Source organism: Cynocephalus volans, chromosome 11 (assembly GCF_027409185.1).
Source record: "Cynocephalus volans isolate mCynVol1 chromosome 11, mCynVol1.pri, whole genome shotgun sequence".
NCBI classification, from domain to species: Eukaryota; Metazoa; Chordata; class Mammalia; order Dermoptera; family Cynocephalidae; genus Cynocephalus; species Cynocephalus volans.
Genome location: NC_084470.1, coordinates 60,085,552 through 60,106,220, shown reverse-complemented (window position 1 = coordinate 60,106,220; position 20,669 = coordinate 60,085,552). Strand labels below are relative to the sequence as shown.

Genomic DNA, 20,669 nt, shown 5'->3' with positions numbered 1-20,669 from the left:
GGGCCCATTAGTTGACCTCCCCCATACACCTTGCCTGCCCCCTCCTGCAGAGCCTGCAAATGGGGAAGAAGGAAAGCGTGGTCCTGTGGACCCCTGCTCTTGAGGACCAAGGCTGCCTCCTGAGAGGTGGCGTTGTCCTGGGGGTAGTCATCAGCATGGCCACACAGTGGCAGTAGAGTACCAACTGAAGGCTGCTTCACTCCCCACCCCAAAAACAGGTGGGCGGGGAGATGTAAGAAGGTTTGTGAAGTCTCCAACCCCCAGAAATCTCTCCAAACATCTGGAGGCAGGATAGGGGTTATGTGAACCCCTGTCTGGGTGCCAGGCGGAGAATGTTTCATTTCATTTTTTGCCCTACGTGGCTGTCTTTAGACAGGTTGATAGTGTACCTCAGGAAAATCACCATGGTTTTTGCTGGGTGTTTATTCATTTCTGGGTCAATTCTTTTTGTTTGTTTTTTTGATTTTACAATCTGGTCACATACCTTTCATATACTATCTTCACCATTTAAGATTCCTGGGACTATGTACAGTGACACTGTATCCCTGTACTGCTGACACGATATTACAGACAATTCTAAGCCAGTTTGGATTCTGGGGAAGGGAGTGTCTTTTATGTTGCCTTGGGTGCAGTACCCTCCCTTCAAAAAGTGTGGCCGCCCCATGTTCCATTTCCTCTCTCTGTCACCAGGTGCTCTTGGAGCTCCAGCCTAGAAGGAGGGGAGTCCTGCAATGGGGATGGAGGAAGAGGGGAGTGTCCAGAGTGAACTGTGCTGGGGTGGGTGTAGCACAGGGTCTGTGGGACCCAGGAGAGGTGCTTGGCACAGTCTGGGTCATGAAGGCTTCCTGGAGGAGATGCCATCTAAGCTGCAAGAGGAGGAAAGGGAAAAGTTGTTCCTAGGACGAGGAACAGTATTTACAAAGGTCAGGATAGGAAGGGGATGCAGGCACAGAAGTATGGACTGGGTAGGGAAGTGGAGGAGATACAGCTCCCCAGGCCAGGCTGAATCCTCTCAGGATGAGAGCTCCTCTCTCCCCCAGCACCCCTTATCCTCTGCAGTCCTAGGACTCACAGTTCACAGCCCATGGCCATCCTTTGAAGCTTTCCCTCCCTCCAGTGTTCAGGCCAACCTGGCTGAGGGGGCTGTCAGGCTAAGGTTGTCTTCCAGGGCCTCACTGCAGTGTTGGGGAGGATCAGTTGCCAAGTGGCAGCTGCTGAGGTTCAGGTGAGGAAATTGGCAAAACAGAACTAGGCTTCAGACATCCACCCATAAACAGACTGAAGACAGAACTCTGGACAAGCTCCTAACCAGAACTACATTCTCATTTCAGTGACCGAGTCCCAACAAGGGTCACAAGAGCAGGTTAGAGATGTCTGTGAGCCAAAGCCCATGCTTCCGCCATATCAGAGGTGCTCTGTAGCAGGGCCAGGAAGGAAGGGGGGTCCTTCCTGAGGCCAGTATAGTGGTTTTACCCCCATCATACAGCTTCTGTATACTGAGGCTGCAGTGGAAGGACCAGAGCTAGGGTTGGGCCTCCACATAAGCTGCCTCTCTAACTCTGACCCTTATGGCCCTGGGCAGGCAGGTCACAACACAACTTCTTCTGATACCATCTTGTCACTGACAGATCAGAACAGATGCATGGAAGGATAGTCCTTGCCCACAGGGTGGTGCATCATACGATCCCTTGCTAGAGTTCCCCATATCTCTCCTCTGGTCTTCCATATACTCCTGATCTCTGTTTCCCGCGTTGTGGGCTCCCCAGGTCAAGTATGGGAACCAGCATCTGAAGGTGTTGCTGTAGACTAGCTCAACCCAAGAAAGGATCCTTCGCTTCTCACTTGGACCCAGCCGGTTGCGGGGGAACGGGATCAGACGGCTCAGGCCGGCTCACGCCTGCTCACCTCCCTCCAGGCCCCTCCACCCACACCCACAGGCCTGAGAAAAAAAGGTGCCCAAGGGAAGGTGTAAGACCCAGGCTTCCAAGTGCCCGGAAGAGTCTGAGGGGCGGAGGGTCACGCCTTCAACACGGCTCCGCCCCAGCCCCGCCCCTCCCCCATAGCCCGGCCCCTCCCGCCGGGGCCGGCGCACTCGGGTCGACTTTGCTCTAAGGGCCAGCTTGAAGCGGCAGCTGGGGCGGCAGGTGAGGCGCTGTTCCATTCCCTGCCTGTGTGTCCGGCGGCGTCAGGTGCTCAGACCCGAGGGCAGGCGAAGGGGTTGGGCTTTACAGGAACCCGGGGCGGGAGTCGGCCTCCTGGAGGCTCTCGGGACCACTGCTTAACGCTGGGCCCACCCTAGACCTCGATTCTCCTCTCAGCCAGGCCGAGGCCCGCAGGGATCCCCGAGGAGCCCCAGTTCGGCCTCGATGGAGATCCTCCCGCCGCCGCTGCCGCAGTCCTCCCTGTTGCTGCTGCCGTTACTGCTGCAGTCTGCGATGCCCGCAGCTGGCCGGGACTGGCAGTGCCCGCGCACTCCCTACGCGGCCTCCCGTAACTTTGACGTGAGGTATGTGGTGCCCAGCTATTCTGCTGGCGGCCCAGTACAGGCCATAGCGACCTACGAGGGCGGCAGGGATGGGAGTGCCGTGTTTGTGGCCACACGCAATCACCTGCACGTGCTTGGACCTGACCTGCAGACTGTTGAGAGCCTGACCACTGGCCCTGCTGGGGACTCTGACTGCCAGACATGCGCAGCCTGTGGCCCGGGCCCCCACGGCCCACCAGGCGACACAGATACTCTGGTGCTGGTGCTGGAGCCGGCGCTGCCCGCGCTGGTGAGCTGTGGCACGAGCCTGCTGGGCCGCTGCTTCCTGCATGAGCTGGAGCACCGTGGGACAGCCCTGCATCTGGCGGCGCCAGCGTGTCTCTTCTCGGCCCACCAAAATCAGCCGGAGGACTGCCCTGACTGTGTGGCCAGCCCACTGGGCACTCGCGTGACCGTGGTTGAGCAGGGCCAGGCCTCCTACTTCTACGTGGCGTCCTCCCTGGACGCAGCCGTGGCCGCCAGCTTCAGCCCACGTTCGGTATCCATCCGGCGCCTCAAGGCCGACATCTCAGGATTTGCCCCAGGCTTTGCAGCGCTGTCAGTGATGCCTGAGCATCTCGCCTCCTACCGTATCGAATACGTGCACAGCTTCCGCGCGGGAGCCTTTGTCTACTTCCTGACCGTGCAGCCGGCCAGCGTGACAGATGCTCCTGGTGCCCTGCACACGCGCCTGGCGCGGCTCAGCGCCACTGAGACGGCACTGGACGATTACCGGGAGCTGGTCCTCGATTGCCGTTTTGCGCCTAAGCGCCGTCGCCGCGGGGCCCCAAAGGGTGGGCAGCCCTACCCAGTGCTGCGGGCAGCCCACTCAGCTCCAGTGGGCGCCCAACTGGCGGCTGAACTGAGCATTGCCGAAGGCCAGGAAGTGCTGTTCGGGGTCTTCGCGGCTGGAGGGGAGGGCGGTTCCGGCGTGGGCCCCAACTCTGTCGTCTGTGCCTTCCCTATTGACCTGCTGGACATCTTAATCGATGAGGGTGTGGAGAGCTGTTGTGAGTCCCCAGTCCCTCCGGGCCTCCGGCGAGGCCTCGACTTCTTCCAGTCGCCTAGTTTTTGCCCCAATCCGGTGAGCAAAAAGAAGGGGCCCTTACCTGTGAGTACATGGCTGAATACAGGCTGCTTCCCTTACATCACTGAAAGGGCCTGGGAGGGGGAGGGCAGGCAGAGAGAAGCATTCTCTTTCACCTAATTCCTAAGTGCTCGGGGTGGTGTGAGAAATTAGCCAAAGACCACACTGGAGGCTCATCTCCCAGCCAGGCTGGCCCCTGTCACTGCCTCATTTTGCTCTTTCACCCTCCCACCCATTGTGGCCTCTGATTTTTTAGGTAGTTTCCCTGGTTATGTGAGAACAGGATTGCAACATAACTGTTTCTTTGCCAGTACAGCTCCCAAACTCTGGGTAGAATGATGGGATCCCCTTCTGTCTGTCCACCACCCATACCCTCAGGGACACACGCGGAAAAATAGATCCCCCCCCCATGCAGAAATATACACACAGGCAGATGCTAGCAGATTCACAGATTCACAGCTGCTTTCCAACAGTTTCATTTTCCCTATGGGAGCATTTGTTTTGCTCTACTTTCTAAAAGGGGTGGGACAGGAGTTATCAAAGAATCTCCCCCTCCTTCCCCTACCCCAACCCATGCCAGGTTCCCAGGAGACTCCTGGATCTTGGAAGCCTGGGTGCTTGTTGGGGTGCTTGCATGGCCTGGGCTTCACTAACCCATTTTCCATAGGGTGATTGGGAAAGGACTCAAGACATGATGGGAAGGCAGCTTGGCTCTGCAAGGTACTGGGAACTTCATCCCAGTATTGTGCAAGCAACTATAAACATCTGGGGATGAGTAAGGGACTAGGAGGGGCTGGCTGGAACTGGTCCACCCCTGACTTTCTTCCACCATAGTTGAGGCCCGGCCCCAGACAGGAGGTCTTGCAGCCCATGCTAAATTGAGGACCCCTTCTAATAGACCCTACCCAAGTTCTCTCCAGCCATGGTATCAAGCAGCAGGAGTAGAAACAAACAGGATATTTCTTAAAATGCTAACCTGAGGACAAAACCAAAACTAATTCCTCAAAGCCACTGAAACAATCCCACCCAATATTATATTAGACCAAGGACATGGGTTGAATGGAGCATTGGATGAGTGGCCTTTCATCAAGCTGATCCACAGCCACTTTTTTGAGTCTCTGTCCACCCTGTGCCCCTGGCCCTGCTGTGACATTCTTGACTGACTCCTTTCCATCTCTCTTTTTTTTTTTTGATGGCTGGCCAGTACAGGGATCCAAACCCTTGACCTTGGTGTTACAACACTGTGCTCTAACCAATTAAGCTAACCTAGCTCTTACTGATGCCCCAGAGGTGGGAGGAGAACTTACACTCAGCGTGGGGTGTGGAATCTTCAGCCTTTCTCTCTCAGCTGACTATATCTGGGTTGAGAGGCCCTAGGGGTGGGGACTCTTTGTCTGCGCCTGGACAGCCCTGCCTGGCTCCCTGTCCTTCCCTTTGGGAAGTCAGAACCTCTCCCCAACATGGCTAGTGGTCGGTGGGTCAGAAGACACCCAGCACGACTGGGCAGTGCCAGGCTCCGGGACCACTAATCTTGGGCCCTGCCCACAGGCTGGCCATGCCCCTGGGAGGTGTGTGAACCAGCCTGTACAGTGTTTGTCCAGTGACTCTGATCATGCAGCCACTGGAGCAGCACCCACAGTGTGCTCATAGTGGTTGGCCTTAGGAAGCCTGAGAGACTCAAAGCTGGTGCCTGTCCTTCATGGATTCAGGTAGGGTGTGGATCCTCCATGGGGCACTGGACACTAAAGTCAAATGTCTTCAGGAGATGGGAACAGTTAGACAAGCCTGGGAATCCAGAGCTAAGGCCCTGGGATCTAGGGCCAAGCAGGCAGGGATGTGGCCCTGGCTGGACTAGGCCCTCATTTCAGCCCTAGAGCCCCACCTGTCCCTGAGTCATGCTTAAAACACCTGGCAGACTTCGGGCTAGGGCCAAGCCCTTTTCCTGCCTCAAGTGAGGACAAAGTTCCAGTCCCCACCCACCAAGAATACAGATCCAGGGTGTGGGGTTTCCAGGCCCAGCTCTGCACCTGACCTTACTCCCAGGGCTCCTTATCAAAGCTGAGGTCTCTAGACTGGGTTAAGCCTATGTGGTCTGATGGAGGGTTCAGAAGCTCCTTCCTTGAGGAGTGCCCTCAAGGCAAGGGAGAGTCCTCAGCACCTAGGGCTGGCTACTGAGCCTTCCCTGAACCTCACACCCAGTTCTGATAACTCAGATTCATACCCTGGCTTCCCAGTTTCCCAGAATCTTCCACAGTCCTGCCCTGGGGCATGAGTGCAACCCCTCAAACACCCCCTTGCTAAGAGCAGGGCAGAGGTTAGTGTCTTGCAGCCTCTGGGGCTTAGCCTGGCACCCAGGCCATAGGGCCTTGGTTTATCCCTTTTGTACTCTGAAGGAAGTGTAGGTAGCAGCTAGAGGTGCAGGAAGACCTTTGCAGTCTCAGGGAGAAGGACCATGTTACCATTCTTGTGCTGGTCAATTAACCTCAGAGTTCAGCCCCTTGTGCGAGTGGGGAAACTGAAGCCCAGAGGGGACAGGGTTTCCTACAGTGTACCCAGAGAAGCAGAGCAGAGCCAGCAGGGGGCAGGAGAGAGCTCTGCTTAAGAGCTCAGACTTCCAACCTGGCTTTTCCCTGAAGGGCTGAGGCCTTGAACAAGTGACCAGAGCTCTCTGAGCTTGTTTGCTCATCTGTAAAATGGGGATGGTGAGAGCATCCACTCTACAGGGCAGCTGTGAGGATGCAATGGAGTTGGGTCTGTAAGACTCAGAAACTCATTTTCAGAACGGACATGGCAAGGTAGGGCCGGGAGCAGGGGAAACTGGCCTTCCAGCATGGGCCTTCTTCCCTGCCCTTGCTACCTCTGAGAGCCCCATGGCGCAGGTTGGGGGCAGGTAACTAGCAGGCCCAGGGCCTTCTCCAGGCAGGCCAGGTGAGGAGCAGGAGTTTTGGGCCACTGTGGTCACTGACAAAGGCCCCAAGGGATCAATGCATGGGGCTGAACCTTGACGGCTTCCCTTCTCTGACTCTCCCCAGCCCATCCTGGAGGCCCCCAGCCCCAACACCAGCTGTCGCCACTTTCCTCTGCTGGTCAGCAGAAGCTTCTCACGTGTGGACTTATTCAATGGGCTGCTGGGACAGGTGCAGGTCACTGCACTGCATGTGACACGTCTTGATAATGTCACAGTGGCTCACATGGGCACAGCTGATGGGCGTATCCTGCAGGTAGGTTTCCATCCCATTGGCCCTGGGTCCCTGTCTTCATCCCCACTTTGCTCACAGCTGACCTGTCCCAGGTGGAACTGGCCAGGTCACTCAACTACTTGCTGTATGTGTCCAACTTCTCGCTGGGCAGCAATGGGCAGCCTGTGCAGCGGGACATCAGTCGCCTTGGGGACCACCTACTTTTTGCCTCTGGGGACCAGGTGAGGTGGACAGGGGCAGGGCCTGAGGCCGGGGTTGTGGGAGCACAGCCTCTCCATCCAATCCAGGGAGGCATGGACACACAGTTCTCACCACCCTAATCTACAATGGGATCAAGAGGGTCTGCCCACTCTCCCCTACTGCTACCCCTAAGCCACCTATCTGCCACCCCAAGGTCTTCCAGGTACCTATCCGGGGCCCCGGCTGCCACCACTTCCTCACCTGCAGGCATTGCCTGCGGGCACAGCGTTTCATGGGCTGTGGCTGGTGTGGAGGCATGTGCGGCCGGCAGGAGGAATGTCCTGGCTCCTGGCAACAGGATCACTGCCCACCTGAGCTTACCAAGGTTTGGCTTCCCCCAGCAGGGAACAAGTAAGAGTGGTTAGCAAGTCTCGACCATGATCTTCCTCAGGACTGGGGTATCCTCAGTATCTACAAAGAGGACATTCTTGACATTGGGGATGGCACATGCAAAGACTTGGAGGCAAGAAAGTGCTTGAATGAGGACTAACAAGTGACCCAGAATGGCTGGAGTATGGGCAGGCAAAGAGTATAGCAGAAAACTTTGGGGGAAGCAGCCTGAGACACAAGGACTCAGGCTGTTTCCCCCACTTCAGTTCTACCCCCACAGTGGACCCCTAAGGGGCAGTATGAGACTGACTCTGTGTGGCTCCAACTTCTACCTGCATCCTCCTGGTCTGATGCCTGAGGGAACCCATCAGGTTACTGTGGGCCAAAGTCCCTGCCGGCTGCTGCCCAAGGATTCTTCGAACCTCAGGTACAACCTGGTCCCTGCCCTCCCTATCCCTGATGAGGGCAACCAAGCAGTCCCTTCCCTGTGAGACCCTGTCCTCTGCTTATCAGAGGCAAGGGAGTATGGGGCAAGCTGCAGTGGCTCTGGCTGCTTTGTGTCTAGGGAGACGTCTGTTCTCATTTTGAGCCTGCACGTGCCCTGCCTGTCTGTTGAGTCATGGACCGGGCAAGGTTAGCCCCTGCCCTGCCAGATTCTGCCTGCCCTGGAGGAAGTCATGGGTGGAAAGATGCTATCCTCAGGCTCAGTTGAGCCCAGTGGCTTATGGTAGGCATGCAGCCAGGCCTGTATGATTCCCAGCTGACTTCAGGGGTTCCCTGGTTCCCTAGCCCAGTTCCCCAGAAGGACTTCGTAGAGGAGCTTGAGTGTGAGCTGGAACCCTTGGGCACCCAGGCAGTGGGGCCTACCAACGTGAGCCTCACAGTGACTAACATGCCACCAGGCAGGCACTTCCGGGTAGATGGCACCTCCGTGCTGGGAGGCTTCTCTTTCATGGTAAGGCTACCTAACCCTATCTGTGCCCTTGGCCAGTGTGTGGTATGGGAAAGGAAGGGCTTAGAGTGGAGGCCCTGTTCCAGTTAAACCACCTTTGTGACCTTTTAGGAGCCAGTGCTGACAGCAGTGCAACCCCTCTTTGGCCCACGGGCAGGGGGCACCCTTCTCACCCTTGAAGGCCACAGCCTTTCTGTAGGCACCAGCCGGGCTGTACTGGTCAATGGGACTGAATGCCTGCTGGAACGGTAAATGCTGGCAGGCAAGGAAATGTGAGGCCACAGGCCCCTCCCAAGGGACCCTTGGTGGGGACCTGGATCCTGTCGGGATGGAGGGAAGAAGGCTTAGTTACATGGTCAATGTGCAGAGCAGGTCTAGGAAGAAGGATCTGCTGTACCCTCTAGCCCAGAGGCAAGAGAACCTGTTCCCTCCCTGCCCTCTTGGAGGTCTTACTGGGACCACTCTATCTTCAGATTGACTCATGGAGTGTGAGAGTGTGGAAGAGATGACCAACAGAGGAATTGGGAGGGATCAGCAGGCCCCTGGAGGAGGTGGGCCTGGCAGTCTCAAAGGAGATATCCCTGAGCCCAATCCCTCACTCCTGCAGGGTCAGCGAGGGGCAGCTTTTATGTGCCACACCCCCTGGGGCTGCCACGGCCATTGTTCCCCTCCGCCTGCAGGTGGGGGGTGCTGAGGTGCCTGGGTCCTGGACTTTTCACTATAGGGAAGACCCCATCTTGCTGGGCATTAAGCCCAACTGCGGCTACACGTAAGTGCCACTTCTTTGCTCATCACTGGCCTCCGAATAACAAGAGAGCCAGCCTTGGAGAGCACCCAAAGCTCACCACCTTCCCTTTTTCCACAGTGGCTCCCATGTCACCATCCATGGCCAGCATCTGACTTCAGTGTGGCATCTAGTGCTGTCATTCCATGATGGGCTTAGGGAGGTGGAGAAAAGGGTGAGCGGGTGATAACAGCTGTGGAAGTGGGCACTGGCCAAGACGGAGGAAGGCTAGACCAAACTCTTGAGCTCCAGCCCTACCCCATACTGGGCTGAGGAGACTGGGGCAGCCACAGGTGGGACACCTGGCTAACTACTCCCATGTGGGTCCCAACAGTGTGAGGGGCAGCTTCCACAGCAGCGTCAGTGCCGCCTGCCTGACTATGTGGTCCGAGACCCCCAGGGGTGGGTGACAGGCAGTCTAAGTGCCCAGGGGGATGGAGCTGCTGGCTTCACACTGCCTGGTTTTCGCTTCCTACCACCACCCCGTCCACCAAGTACCAACCTAGCCCCACTAAAGCCTGAGGAGGCTGCCATTAAGTTTGAGGTAAGTGTGGGTGATGGTGGCAGGGGCAGTGGGGCATTAGGAGATGGGGGCCAGGCCACTGGCTGGTCCTCATGACCTTCTTTGCAGTATATTGGTCTGGGCGCTGTGGCTGACTGCGTGGATGTGAATGTGACTGTGGGTGGTGAGAGCTGCCAGCATGAGCTCCGGGGGGATGTGGTTGTCTGTCCCCTAACCCCCTCCCTGCAACTTGGCATGGATGGCGCCCCACTTCAGGTAAGCAGCCCAGCCAGCCCTCCATGGGAAACATGGGTCGAAGGCCCGCAGGCTGGGCCTGAGCTGCCACCTGCCTTCAGGTCTGCGTGGATGGTGGGTGTCACATCCTGGGTAGGGTGGTGCGGCCAGGCCCAGAGGGGACCCCACAGAGCATACTCCTTGGTGTCCTGCTGGCCTTGCTCGTGCTTGTGACTGCACTGGCTGCCGCTCTGATCTTCAACTATTGGTGGCGAAGGAAGCAGCGAGGTGAGCTCTCCACTCCCACCCTGACTCAGCCCATACCCCCCAAAATGGCATCTCCAACTCCCTACATCCTCTCTCTGTCCAGGCCTTAGGGGTCTCCCATACCTCCCTGATGGGAGGTCGACCCCTAGGAGCTTGGAGAAGCTGGCCACCAGGGGCTATCTTTCCACAGTCCTTTCTCCTGACCTGGATGATCTGGCTTCCCTGGACCAGACTGCTGGAGCCATGTCCTTGCCTATGCTCCACTCAGGCTCTGACTGCAGAAAAGGCATTGGTGAGATGGTGGAGGTGCTAGAAGCTAGGGCCACCACCTCTCCCCACAAGCCCCTCATTCCTTCTCTCCCCACAGCACTTGCTGCCACTGATGGTCTGGATTCCACCACTTGGGTCCACAGAACATCCTCAGACAGCAGGGATGCATCCCATTTCCCACTGCTATGGACAGAATCCATTCAGTTCAGGGACCTGGACTCTGCGCTCTTGGCTGAGGTCAAGGATGTGCTGATTCCCCATGAGCGGGTGGTCACCCACAGTAACCGCATCATTGGCAAAGGTATGGGGGCCAGGTCAGGCTGGGGCAGACATGGAGTCCTGAGATGACGTGGGCTCAAAGGACAGTTGAACCAGACTCTGCTCTGGACTTCTCACCAACCTGTGTGACCTTGGGTATACCACTTAACCTCTCTGAGGCTCCATTTGCTCATCTGTAAAATAGGTATTAGAAGAGTTCTACATGCAGTGGGTTCTGGTGTAGATTAAGAGGGCATGGGAGGGGGCTGCAAGCTCTGCTGTCACGCTGCTTGTTTGTTTTTATTTTTTTTAAAGATGACTGGTAAGGGGATCTTAACCCTTGACTTGGTGTTGTCAGTACCACGCTCTTCCAAGTGAGCTAACTGGCCATCCCTATACAGAGATCTGAACCCGTGGCCTTGGTGTTATCAGCACCACACTCTCCCAAGTGACCCACGGGCCGGCCCTCACACTGCTTGTTTTTAATGTCGGATTGGCCAGTTTGGTGCTCCGAGTTCTGGTTATCAATGAGAGGGTGTGATGCAAGCCTGGGAGCCCCTCTCACCATCTGCCTTGCACCAGGCCACTTTGGAGTTGTCTACCATGGAGAATACACAGACCAGGCCCAGAATCGAATCCATTGTGCCATCAAGTCACTGAGTCGTAAGTGTGGCAGAGGCTGGGAGGGTCCTCGCTCCTGCTGTGCTACCACCTACTGAGTGACCCTGAGCAGGAGACCTTTCTTCTCCATTTTCCCACCTGACCCTTTTAAGGTGCCTCCCTGCCCCAGTCCTGACTCAAGCTGCTCTATAGGCATCACAGAGGTGCAGGAGGTGGAGGCCTTCCTGCGAGAGGGGCTGCTCATGCGTGGCCTGCACCACCCAAACGTGCTGGCTCTCATCGGTATCATGCTGCCCCCTGAAGGGCTGCCCCGTGTGCTGCTGCCCTATATGCGCCATGGAGACTTGCTCCAATTCATCCGCTCACCTCAGCGGGTGAGTGCTCAGCTGGCCCTGGGTGGGGGGGCTTGGGCAGCAGCTGGAGATGGAGCTGCTGTGCCCTTGCCCACCAGTCCACTTGTGCCCCCAGAATCCCACCGTGAAGGACCTCATCAGCTTCGGCCTGCAGGTAGCCCGCGGCATGGAGTACCTGGCAGAACAGAAGTTTGTGCACAGGGACCTGGCTGCTCGAAACTGCATGTGAGAGGCCAGAGTAGCTGGGGTAGAGCAAGGCGTCAGGGTACAAGGGTAGGCAGCTTCCCAAGGCCACCTTAGGGAAGGACCCACTCAAGCCTTTGCTGTGCAGCCCTAGGCATGTCTTCCCCTCTCTGGGCCTCAGTTTTTTTGTTTGCCCAGTGCAGGCTTGCACGGGACACTGTGGCTCTGAAATTCTGTAAGGGCCTGGAACAGGTGGGTTCAGGGCCTGGTAGAGGGCCAGTCTTAAGTATGACCTCCTCTCCCAGGCTGGACGAGTCATTCACAGTCAAGGTGGCTGATTTTGGTCTGGCCCGTGGTGTTCTGGACAAGGAGTACTATAGTGTTCAACAGCACCGCCATGCTCGCCTACCTGTCAAGTGGATGGCACTGGAGAGCCTGCAGACCTACAGATTCACCACCAAGTCTGATGTGGTAAGGCCCACCTGACCTAGAATCCATATGGCCTCAGTGCCCTAAAGCACTTGGCCTTACCCATGCAGCTCTGGATGACCTGAGCTCAGGGAAGGCCCAGGCTAGGCAACCCCCACAGCCCATTTGCCCACCTCTTGGGCAGGTATAAGATAGAATCTGACACTCACCAGAGCAAGAGGAGGCTGTGAACTCATTGGCTACTCACAGACAATCCAGGGCTTGCCTAGTCCCAACTCTGGGCAGGCTGAGGTGGTGGGAGGAGACAAAGGGAAGACACTTGTGAGGTATTGAGAAATGGGCTCTGAATGGAGGGCGGAGTCCCATATTTCCAGCTGAAGGACTGTGGGAGGTAGGAGACCTGGGGGACCTCCCCAAATCTGGGGTGAGAGTTGAGTCCCCTTACCTTCCTCCCAACAGTGGTCATTTGGTGTGCTGTTGTGGGAATTGCTGACACGGGGTGCCCCACCATACCCTCACATCGACCCATTTGACATCACCCACTTCCTGGCCCAGGGTCGGCGCCTTCCCCAGCCTGAGTATTGCCCCAATTCTCTGTGAGTATGTGGAGGTGGTAGTGGGGAGGGAGAGCTGAGCCCCAGAGCCAAGGAGGGGGCAGGAGACAGAGTTCCTGCCTGGCTTTCTGACTGACCCTCTGGTTGACCAGGAAAGGGACTCTCTCTAGGCCTCAGTTTTCTTATCTGTGGACTGGTCCCACCCCCATGCAGGGGAGGACATTGAGAGGACCTCACAGTTTCCATGGTAACAGCATTTGGAACTCAGAGTCTGGGTTGAGGCCAGTGATTTCATTTCCCAGCACTCCTCTCCCCTCAGCCTGGCAAAGGGGGGCTGTTTTCCACATTTTCCACTCACTTAGCCACAAGGAAAGTTTCTATTAGCTCCCACAGCAGCCCCCTCTGCATCTCCAGATCAGGTTTTTTCCCCACTGGATGGAGTTTCAGATTCCCTATTCCCAGATGGATGGCGGCAGCTGTGTTGTCATCAGTGTACCTGTGGGGTGGGTTTGGTGCCGAAGTTCAACTTCATAAGCAGCAGGCATACCTCAGCTGTGCCCAGGTCTGCACAGTTAGAACGGGAAGAACCAGGTCACATGCAAGAGTGGTTGATGACTCCTGTCTCAGGCTGTGCTTCAGAAAGGTTGTGAGTAGCCCTTTCTCACAGCCCTACCTGCCTGGGTTTGGTCTTTATTATTCTCCTCACTAATGCATCTGGCTTGAAGTAAGGGAAGTTAACTTCACTGCCTACCTGCATCCAGGTTGGGCTCCCTGAAACAGACTCAGATGCAAATTTATGTGCAGGGGGTTTATTGGTAGCTTGAGGGTGAGCGAAGCAGAACTGGGCAGAGGGAGAAGTCGGGCTGTGATGCCGATGCAACAGAGGCTTCAGCCCGTCCCACGGGGACTGCTTGAGCTGGGATGGCCCTTCAGAGTTTTCCAAAATTGAGACAAGGGGCCAGGTCTTTGTACCAGGCATTAATTAGTCACTGGTCACAGGCTGCTTCTGAGGAGGGGGTGTGATCTTGGCAGAGGCAGTTCTCTTTTGCCTAGGGCAATTCCTAGGGAGGGCCTAAGCCAAGAGCCATTAGCAGGCAAGACTTCCAGACCTGAATGAAGGGGGATCTGGGTGGCACACCAGAGCATCCACACACTAGGGAAAGTCCCTTCTCCTTTCTGGACCTCAGTTTCCTCATCTGTAAAGTGGGGATAATAACAGTAACACCCTCAGAAAGTCTGAGAATTGGGCTGTCCCATTAGCTCTGTTGGTTAGAGCATGACGTTATAACACCAAGGTCAAGGGTTTGGATCCCCGTACTAGCCAGCCCACTCCCCCCCCCCCGAAAAAAAATCTGGGAAACTGTTTGTAGGATACTTAAAGTATCATTTAAGGCATGGATGATATCCCTAAGATAACAAGGTATGCCCTAGGACCCACCAGGCAAACCTGGAGAACCTCTGCTTGGGCATCATGCTGTCACAAGTGCTGCCCCAACACTCCTGTTTCAGAGTGTTAACACCCATTTCAGCGGACCCAGGCTTCCTTCCTGGAAGATGTGTGATGATAACCATGATAGCTTGTGAGCTGGGCTCTGTACTAAGCACTTCACAGGCATCTTCTCACCCTAAGCACAGAGAGGTTAAGGAACTTATCCAAGATCACACAGCCCAGACCACAGGGTCACTAACCTCTTAACTCCTGAGGTAATTCAACCTCTGCCAGAGTGGCAAGGCACAATTGGAATAGCAATAATAGTGATGAGAAGAGCTGCTCCTGAATGGGCAATGCTAGGCAGTAGGTCCTGTCACCTGTTTTCATCCCTATGTGACCCACCAAGGGTCTAACAGCAGGTGGGGGGGCCTGGGTGGGGAATCTCTGGGTTGGGGGTGCACCCTGCCCCTGATATCTTCCTTCCCCGGCAGGTACCAAGTGATGCAGCGATGCTGGGAGGTGGAACCAACAGCGCGACCCACCTTCAGAGCACTAGTGGGGGAAGTGGAGCGGGTAGTGGCCTCACTGCTTGGAGACCACTATGTGCAGCTGCCCACAGCCTATGTGAACCTGGGCCCCAGCGCCTCTGATGAGGTTAACCTGGGGCCTGGCATCTCCAATGAGGTGAATGTGCTCCCAGAACGGCTGCAGTCCCCACTCACACATAGGAGCACATGGCGGCCCCGGCCCCTTTCAGAGCCACCTCGGCCCATTTGACCTAAGCCCTAGGCTGGCCCATGGAGCTAGACCTACTTAGCAGCCTTGAGGTGACCCCAAGCTGCCTCTGGGCCATGCCAGGCCTGAGGGCAGTGGGCCTCCACCTTGTCCCTGCCCTTTAAACGTCAGAGGCAATAGGTGAACAGGGCAAATTAGGTTCCTCACTCCACAGAGTGAGCCAGTAAGGACAATCCTCTGCCACACATATTTATGGAGTGCCTGCTGTGTACCCTACCTGCTGAGCACAGGGGGCTCAGCAGTGACCACACAGACACTGACCTTTGAACCAGTAAAAAAGTAAATGAATATTCAAGTACAAATTGTGGTAAATGCTATGAAAGACAGGAGGCTTCTCTGAGTGGAGGACTGCTTTACATAGAAAAATGAATAGAGAAGTAAGGGAAGCCTCCCAGGAGGTGACATTTTTGCTGAGGCCCTATCTGCTGGGGAAAAACCGCCAGAAATAGAGTTGAGGGAAGAAAGTTTTGGCAAAGTGAGTAGCACATGCAAAGGCCCTGAGGTTGGAAAGGTTAGCAAGAAGGTTCCATAGAACAGGAAGAGTGAGCAAGGCCCAGATCCAGGTTATAGGGCTCTGAGACTATTGGATGAAACCAAAGGAGTGAGCTGAGTTCTCTAGCATGTAACAGCCAGGATGGTTTCTTCATTGACTCAGGTCACTTGCCCCCCTTCCCTAGCACTTCTCCAGGGCTCCCTGCCCCATCTTTAGCATCCTCCTCTCCCTCTCCCCGCCATCAGAGCATGGAGATTTGCCCACCCCTCAACCCTGCCAGCATTGCACTTGCAGCCCTCAGAGAGATGAGCCAGCAGCAAGGCCTCTCAGCTCCACTCTTTCAAGGAGCCAACTTCTAAGCACCAGTTGCCTGGTCTATTTATACTCGTCAGGGCTACTGCACTATAGTTGCTAGAGGGGCATGCTCCTCTGGAAAGGAACAGTTTCCCCCTCCTCTTATCTCTACCACACACTCTCACTGCTTGGGGGACAGTCAGGGACTGCTGGTGTGGGTAGCTGGGGCACCAGGGTGCCTGGGTCCAGGATATGTGTCATAATGTTTACTCTCCCTTGCTCAGGACCCCCATGGCCTCCATCCCTTCAGTTGGGAGACCCAAGGTCACCCCAAGGGGGGCAGCCACCTTCCTCTCTGAGCCCCCAGTTCTGTGCCCTGTCACACATGGACCCCTGGGTTTGGAGCTAGAGTTCCCTGCTAAGCAGAGTGGGGGTGTCCTTGGGACCAGAGCTGCTCAGTTGTTCTCTACCCATACTGCTGCCCACTCTGTCACCTCAGGCCAGAGAGAGGCCCAGTCCTGGGGACCTTAAGGACTCTGAGGACAGGTGGATAAAAGGGGACTCTTCTGCTTGAGTACAGAGGTCCAAAGGTCAGGAGCCTACCAACTGAAAGGGGCCAGAGACAGAGTCTGTCTGCCTGTTTACCGCTATACCTCTGATATCTCATGGTGCAGGCACAGAGGAGGTTGTAGCCTCGTACACTTGGCCACTGACCCCTTGTCTCTGTGTATGAGGGAAATAGTTATGTTACTCCTGAGGCTGGCAGAGAGGTGAGCAGAGTATCCTGGAGCACCCCTCAGAGCTGTCGTCCCTGAACCACTTGGAAAGGACTTATCTTCATCCCTTCCACTTGCAGTCCTCACCCCTTAACCTCATCCTGGGGATTTAAGGGTGACCCAAAGCTCTAAGCCTGGGTGGGGAGTGAGGAGAAAGCCCAGGGGCTCCTTCCATACTGAGCCTCTGCAGCTCCTGGACTACTGGCTCATCTATTCACTAAAAAGAGGCTCAGAGAGGGTGGGGGTCTCTGGACAGGAGGGAAGGGGGGTGGGAGGAGGAGAGAGCTCAGGAAGTATCAGGTGTCCTGTGCAGCCAGGGCTTTGGGGAGTGTTTCTGGGCCAAGACCTTCAGAGCCAGAATTCTCCAGGGAGAGGCCCCAGTTAAGCATGTGCTTGGGTTCCTGGATTGTGGTACAGCTTCTACCACCCCCAACTTCTGCAGCCCCCAAGCACTGAGCTTATTTTCATAGCCACCTGGTAGACCCAAGCCCATCCAGACTGTCAGGAGCTGGAAATGTTTTACAGCTTCAAATTGGTGACACCTATCAGAGGGGACAGGTAAAGAGGGTCAGTTCTAGGTCTCCAGATGGGCTGGGAAGACCAGGAGGTTTCTAAGTGGACTCCAGAGCTAGTGAAGGCTGGGCTGACTCTTCCCTGGAGGAGGCGTGAGTAGTAGCTCAGGTATGATAGGTAGCAGTGCAAGGGAAGTTTGCTAGTGGCCCTGGCAGGCCTGGGCCTGCCAGTAGAGTGGGAAGTGGCAAGTAGAGGTTTCTCCCAGGGCTTTGGGAGTCTGATCTCTACACCAAGAGGTGAGGAAAACAGGCATCAAATCTTCTGCCTCATCTCCCTTCATCTCAGCCCAGTGGGGCTGGGGGCAAGCAGATGCGAGTAAATGCTGGGGGGAGGCCAGGGTGGGAGCTAGAGCTGAGGAAGCAGCAGATGACTCACACCCTCCTGACTGCCCATTAGTGTCATTGTCATTTGACACCTGGAAGGCATGCTTGGCGTTAACTGACCTGCTTTGATGGGGAACCATGGGTCTGGCCTGAAATTCCTCTTATGCCTCAGCCCCAGCCTTTCAGGGAATTTTCCCAGGGACCCAAAGGCTGTCTGGGGGATCACACCTGTGGGCTCCAGCTATAGCCCCATCCCAAACCCAGTCTGTGGCTCTGTGGGGACTCAGGGCCCAACCCCATAGTGGTCCTACTTTGAGCTCAGGGAAAGAGCTGAGAGAAGTTTCTGACTCTTTGGTGGGCAGAGGGAGAGGAACCAGCAAGCACCAGAGGCTCCCAATGCCAGGGGCATCCTCACTTTCCTCTCTGCTCTCTTTCAGTTTGGTTTAGCCACCTGCACACTCAGTGGCCAGTCTTGGGCTGGGCATTTGGGATCTGGGGAAAAGGCATGGGGCTTGAAGAAGCTGGTAGCCAAGATCATGGGATTCAATCAGCTTTGAAGGCAGCATTCCCTCCCTCATGCCACAAGTACTTCCTGGGATGTTGTAGCCTGGACCGTGGAAAATTAGAGGCCCCCAAGCAGTCAGCTCCACCCCTGGCCTCAATGGCAGTGACAGCTTCACCCAAGTATCAATCCTGCTGACAAGTTCCTCCAAGCCAGGGAACTCCCTCTTCAAAGGGAGAAAGGAATCCTTTGGGCAGCTCCAGTCACCCAGCCCACAGAGGCTCCTGTCCTTGTCTCTCGGACCTAATCATCTTCAAGTCACTCCTACCCTCCACTGGGCCTGGGTTATGTAGGCACCCTGAAGGAGGATAGCTTTTCTCACATCCACTCTGGACATGTGGTTGGAGGTCTCTTCTCAGCAGTCATGAAGCCTCATGTGCTTCTGGCAGCACTTCCTTCACCCTCACTTATTTTGGCTCCTGGAAGGGTTGCTGCTCCCAGAGAGAGAGAGAGAGAGGAGTTCACCCAGCCCCTAAGTCAGCTGTGGGCCACAGTCAGGGCGACTGTGCTGTTGCCCTCCCTCTGGGCTGATGTGGCTGGCCATCTTTTACACAGTTACGTAAGTTTGAGTCAATTGGGGCTCAGAGCGGTTCATTGTGGGCTATTTTTAAGCTGCAACACATCACAGCAGAGGGGTCACTGCACTGCTGGCTTGCAGGGAAGGTTGTTTAAACATCTGTTATTTAAATTTCCCTTTGCCTTAGAGCTCAGAAACCACATCTTCCTGGCCCTAATGGTTTCTGCCTTCCATATCCCAGATTAGGAGTGGATTATCTCCCCTCACCCTGCCGTAAATTTCCTTAGGGCTGGTGTTCTGGCCCTGGATGTCTTCCTCTGGAGTCAGGAAAGGGGGCCAGGAAGCAGGAGGTGCCAGTGTCTTCAAAACATGGTCCTCCCTCCATGGAATGGGTATATCCTGGCCAGGAGAAACTTCAGGGAAGCAAGAGGTCTAGGGCTTTAGGTCACTTGGATAGCTCCAAGGAAGAGGGTCAGGAGATGAAGGCACAGACAGAGTACTGAGCTTAGAGCCAGGAGACTGAGAGTGCATCCTTCCTCCTTGAGGCCTTGGTTTCCCATCAGCACTGAGAGGGTTAGATCGCAAAATCCTTCTGGGTCTTTTCAGAAGCCTGCCTTTGCCTGAGCTGGGCTCCTAACTGGAATGCCCTCCCTCCACAGATCTAAATGCTACCAGTCTGCAACCTGTGGGGCAGAAGCACTGGTATGTGAGCTCATGAACAACAGACAGGGATGAACCTCTAGGGAAATACGCCTTGCTTTTCACTTCATTATCAAGTGGTTGTTGCACTGGGAGCCCTTTAAGGCTCCTTCTAGACTGGAAGAGCTTATGGCCAAGGACTTGACAGAGCTAGCTGCCTCCTGAGGACACTAAGCAAAAATAGGTCCGTGTTGGAGAAGCAGGTCAGGAGACTTTGGCCAGCCCTAGATCTCCAGGTAGAATGTAGCTTTCTGCCCCTCTCCCCTCGATGCCCTTCCTGCCATCTCTCCACCATCCTCAAGGCCTCCTAGGTGGAAGGGTTCCAGCCTGACCCATGGGGGAGGTGAGTTTTTCAGGGTGACTGGACTCTCTCCACAGGGTTTGGGGCCTTCCCCCAAAGGCTGCCTGGAGGGGTGATGTGTGAGGTGGAAGGCAATGCTGGGACATGCCCTCACAGAGGAGACTCCATCAGGCCTAGCCTAGCTCAGACTGAGCTCCTTCCAGCTCCTTGCCACCCCCCTCCCACCCAACAGCCTTCAGCCTGGGGAATGGGCTCCAGCTGGGGGAGGGGCTTTCCAGGTTGCTATGGCAACATGTTGGCCCTCCTTACTTACCAGAATCAGAAATAGAATTGGACTCCCTTCCTCCTGGTAAGAGACTATTTAAAAACATGTGGGGGGAGGGGCACAGGGGTGCTATCCCTAGGGGCTGGGCAGAAGGGGTCCAGCCTGGGAGCCTCCTTACCCATCCTGCTGCCCCTCCCCTCAGCTGTAAGAGATGGGAGTGGGCTTTGACCAGCCAAAAATTCTGAGGGCAAAGGACTCAGCCTGGCCCTTACTCAGCATCAGCAAGTTCCTGAGGGCACTGGCTTAGTGGCCCCAACAGGGAAAATGACCTCTCCCAGGCCTGAGCTACCTCCTAAGATGTCAGGAGGAGGAGCAAGTATATGCAGGACACAACTTGGGTGTGGAACATGTTGGGTCCCCTCCAGCAGAGCTCATGCCCACATGGCTCTAGGCATGGCACCCACTGGTGGCACCACAAGTTCCTGAAGTTGGGTCCAGAGCTTGGTGGCCTGGCTTCAGAGTCTGGTTCTGTTACACACTAGCTGAGACAGATGTCTCTTCCCTTTCTGTGTCTTGATTTCCTCATCTATAAAATGAGATATGATAGTGCCCAACCCATTGAATTGCTGTGAGGGTGGGTTACATGTGCTCCACACTGCACTGGCACAGAGAAAGGACCTGGTCAATATCAGTCATTGTTATTATTGTTAAAAGGGGTGTTTGCTTCTCAGGTGGGAGGGGTCTTCTCTCTCCTGGCTGCCTCCTTTGGGCCTTCTTTCATGGGCCAGGCCCTTTAGCTGACTCTGTCCCCTTCCCCCAGGAGACCTCAGGCTAGTTTTTCACAAAGGACT

General features: G+C 55.7%; 1 protein-coding gene across 12 annotated transcripts; it reads left to right on the top strand.

The window, feature by feature from the left end:
• The first annotated feature begins 2,119 nt into the window (after positions 1 to 2,119).
• Positions 2,120 to 15,294, top strand: MST1R (macrophage stimulating 1 receptor). 12 transcript variants are annotated; one of them, XM_063114578.1, is made up of 21 exons: positions 2,120 to 2,144; positions 2,319 to 3,635; positions 6,644 to 6,832; positions 6,904 to 7,032; positions 7,206 to 7,376; positions 7,648 to 7,808; positions 8,171 to 8,336; positions 8,445 to 8,581; positions 8,941 to 9,102; positions 9,199 to 9,292; positions 9,452 to 9,661; positions 9,749 to 9,895; positions 9,976 to 10,141; positions 10,311 to 10,412; positions 10,488 to 10,691; positions 11,150 to 11,311; positions 11,462 to 11,643; positions 11,738 to 11,847; positions 12,111 to 12,276; positions 12,694 to 12,830; positions 14,712 to 15,294. In XM_063114578.1, the coding sequence occupies exons 2-21, from the start codon at positions 2,367 to 2,369 to the stop codon at positions 14,995 to 14,997; spliced, it is 4,350 nt and encodes a 1,449-aa protein (XP_062970648.1). In that variant the 5' UTR covers positions 2,120 to 2,144; positions 2,319 to 2,366; the 3' UTR covers positions 14,998 to 15,294. The 12 variants fall into 12 exon arrangements, with proteins under 12 accessions (XP_062970648.1, XP_062970653.1, XP_062970651.1 ...); XM_063114580.1 differs by having other exon boundaries at positions 2,126 to 2,189; positions 2,323 to 3,635; XM_063114579.1 differs by lacking the exon at positions 2,120 to 2,144 and adding an exon at positions 2,150 to 2,189.
• The last annotated feature ends 5,375 nt before the right edge of the window (positions 15,295 to 20,669 follow it).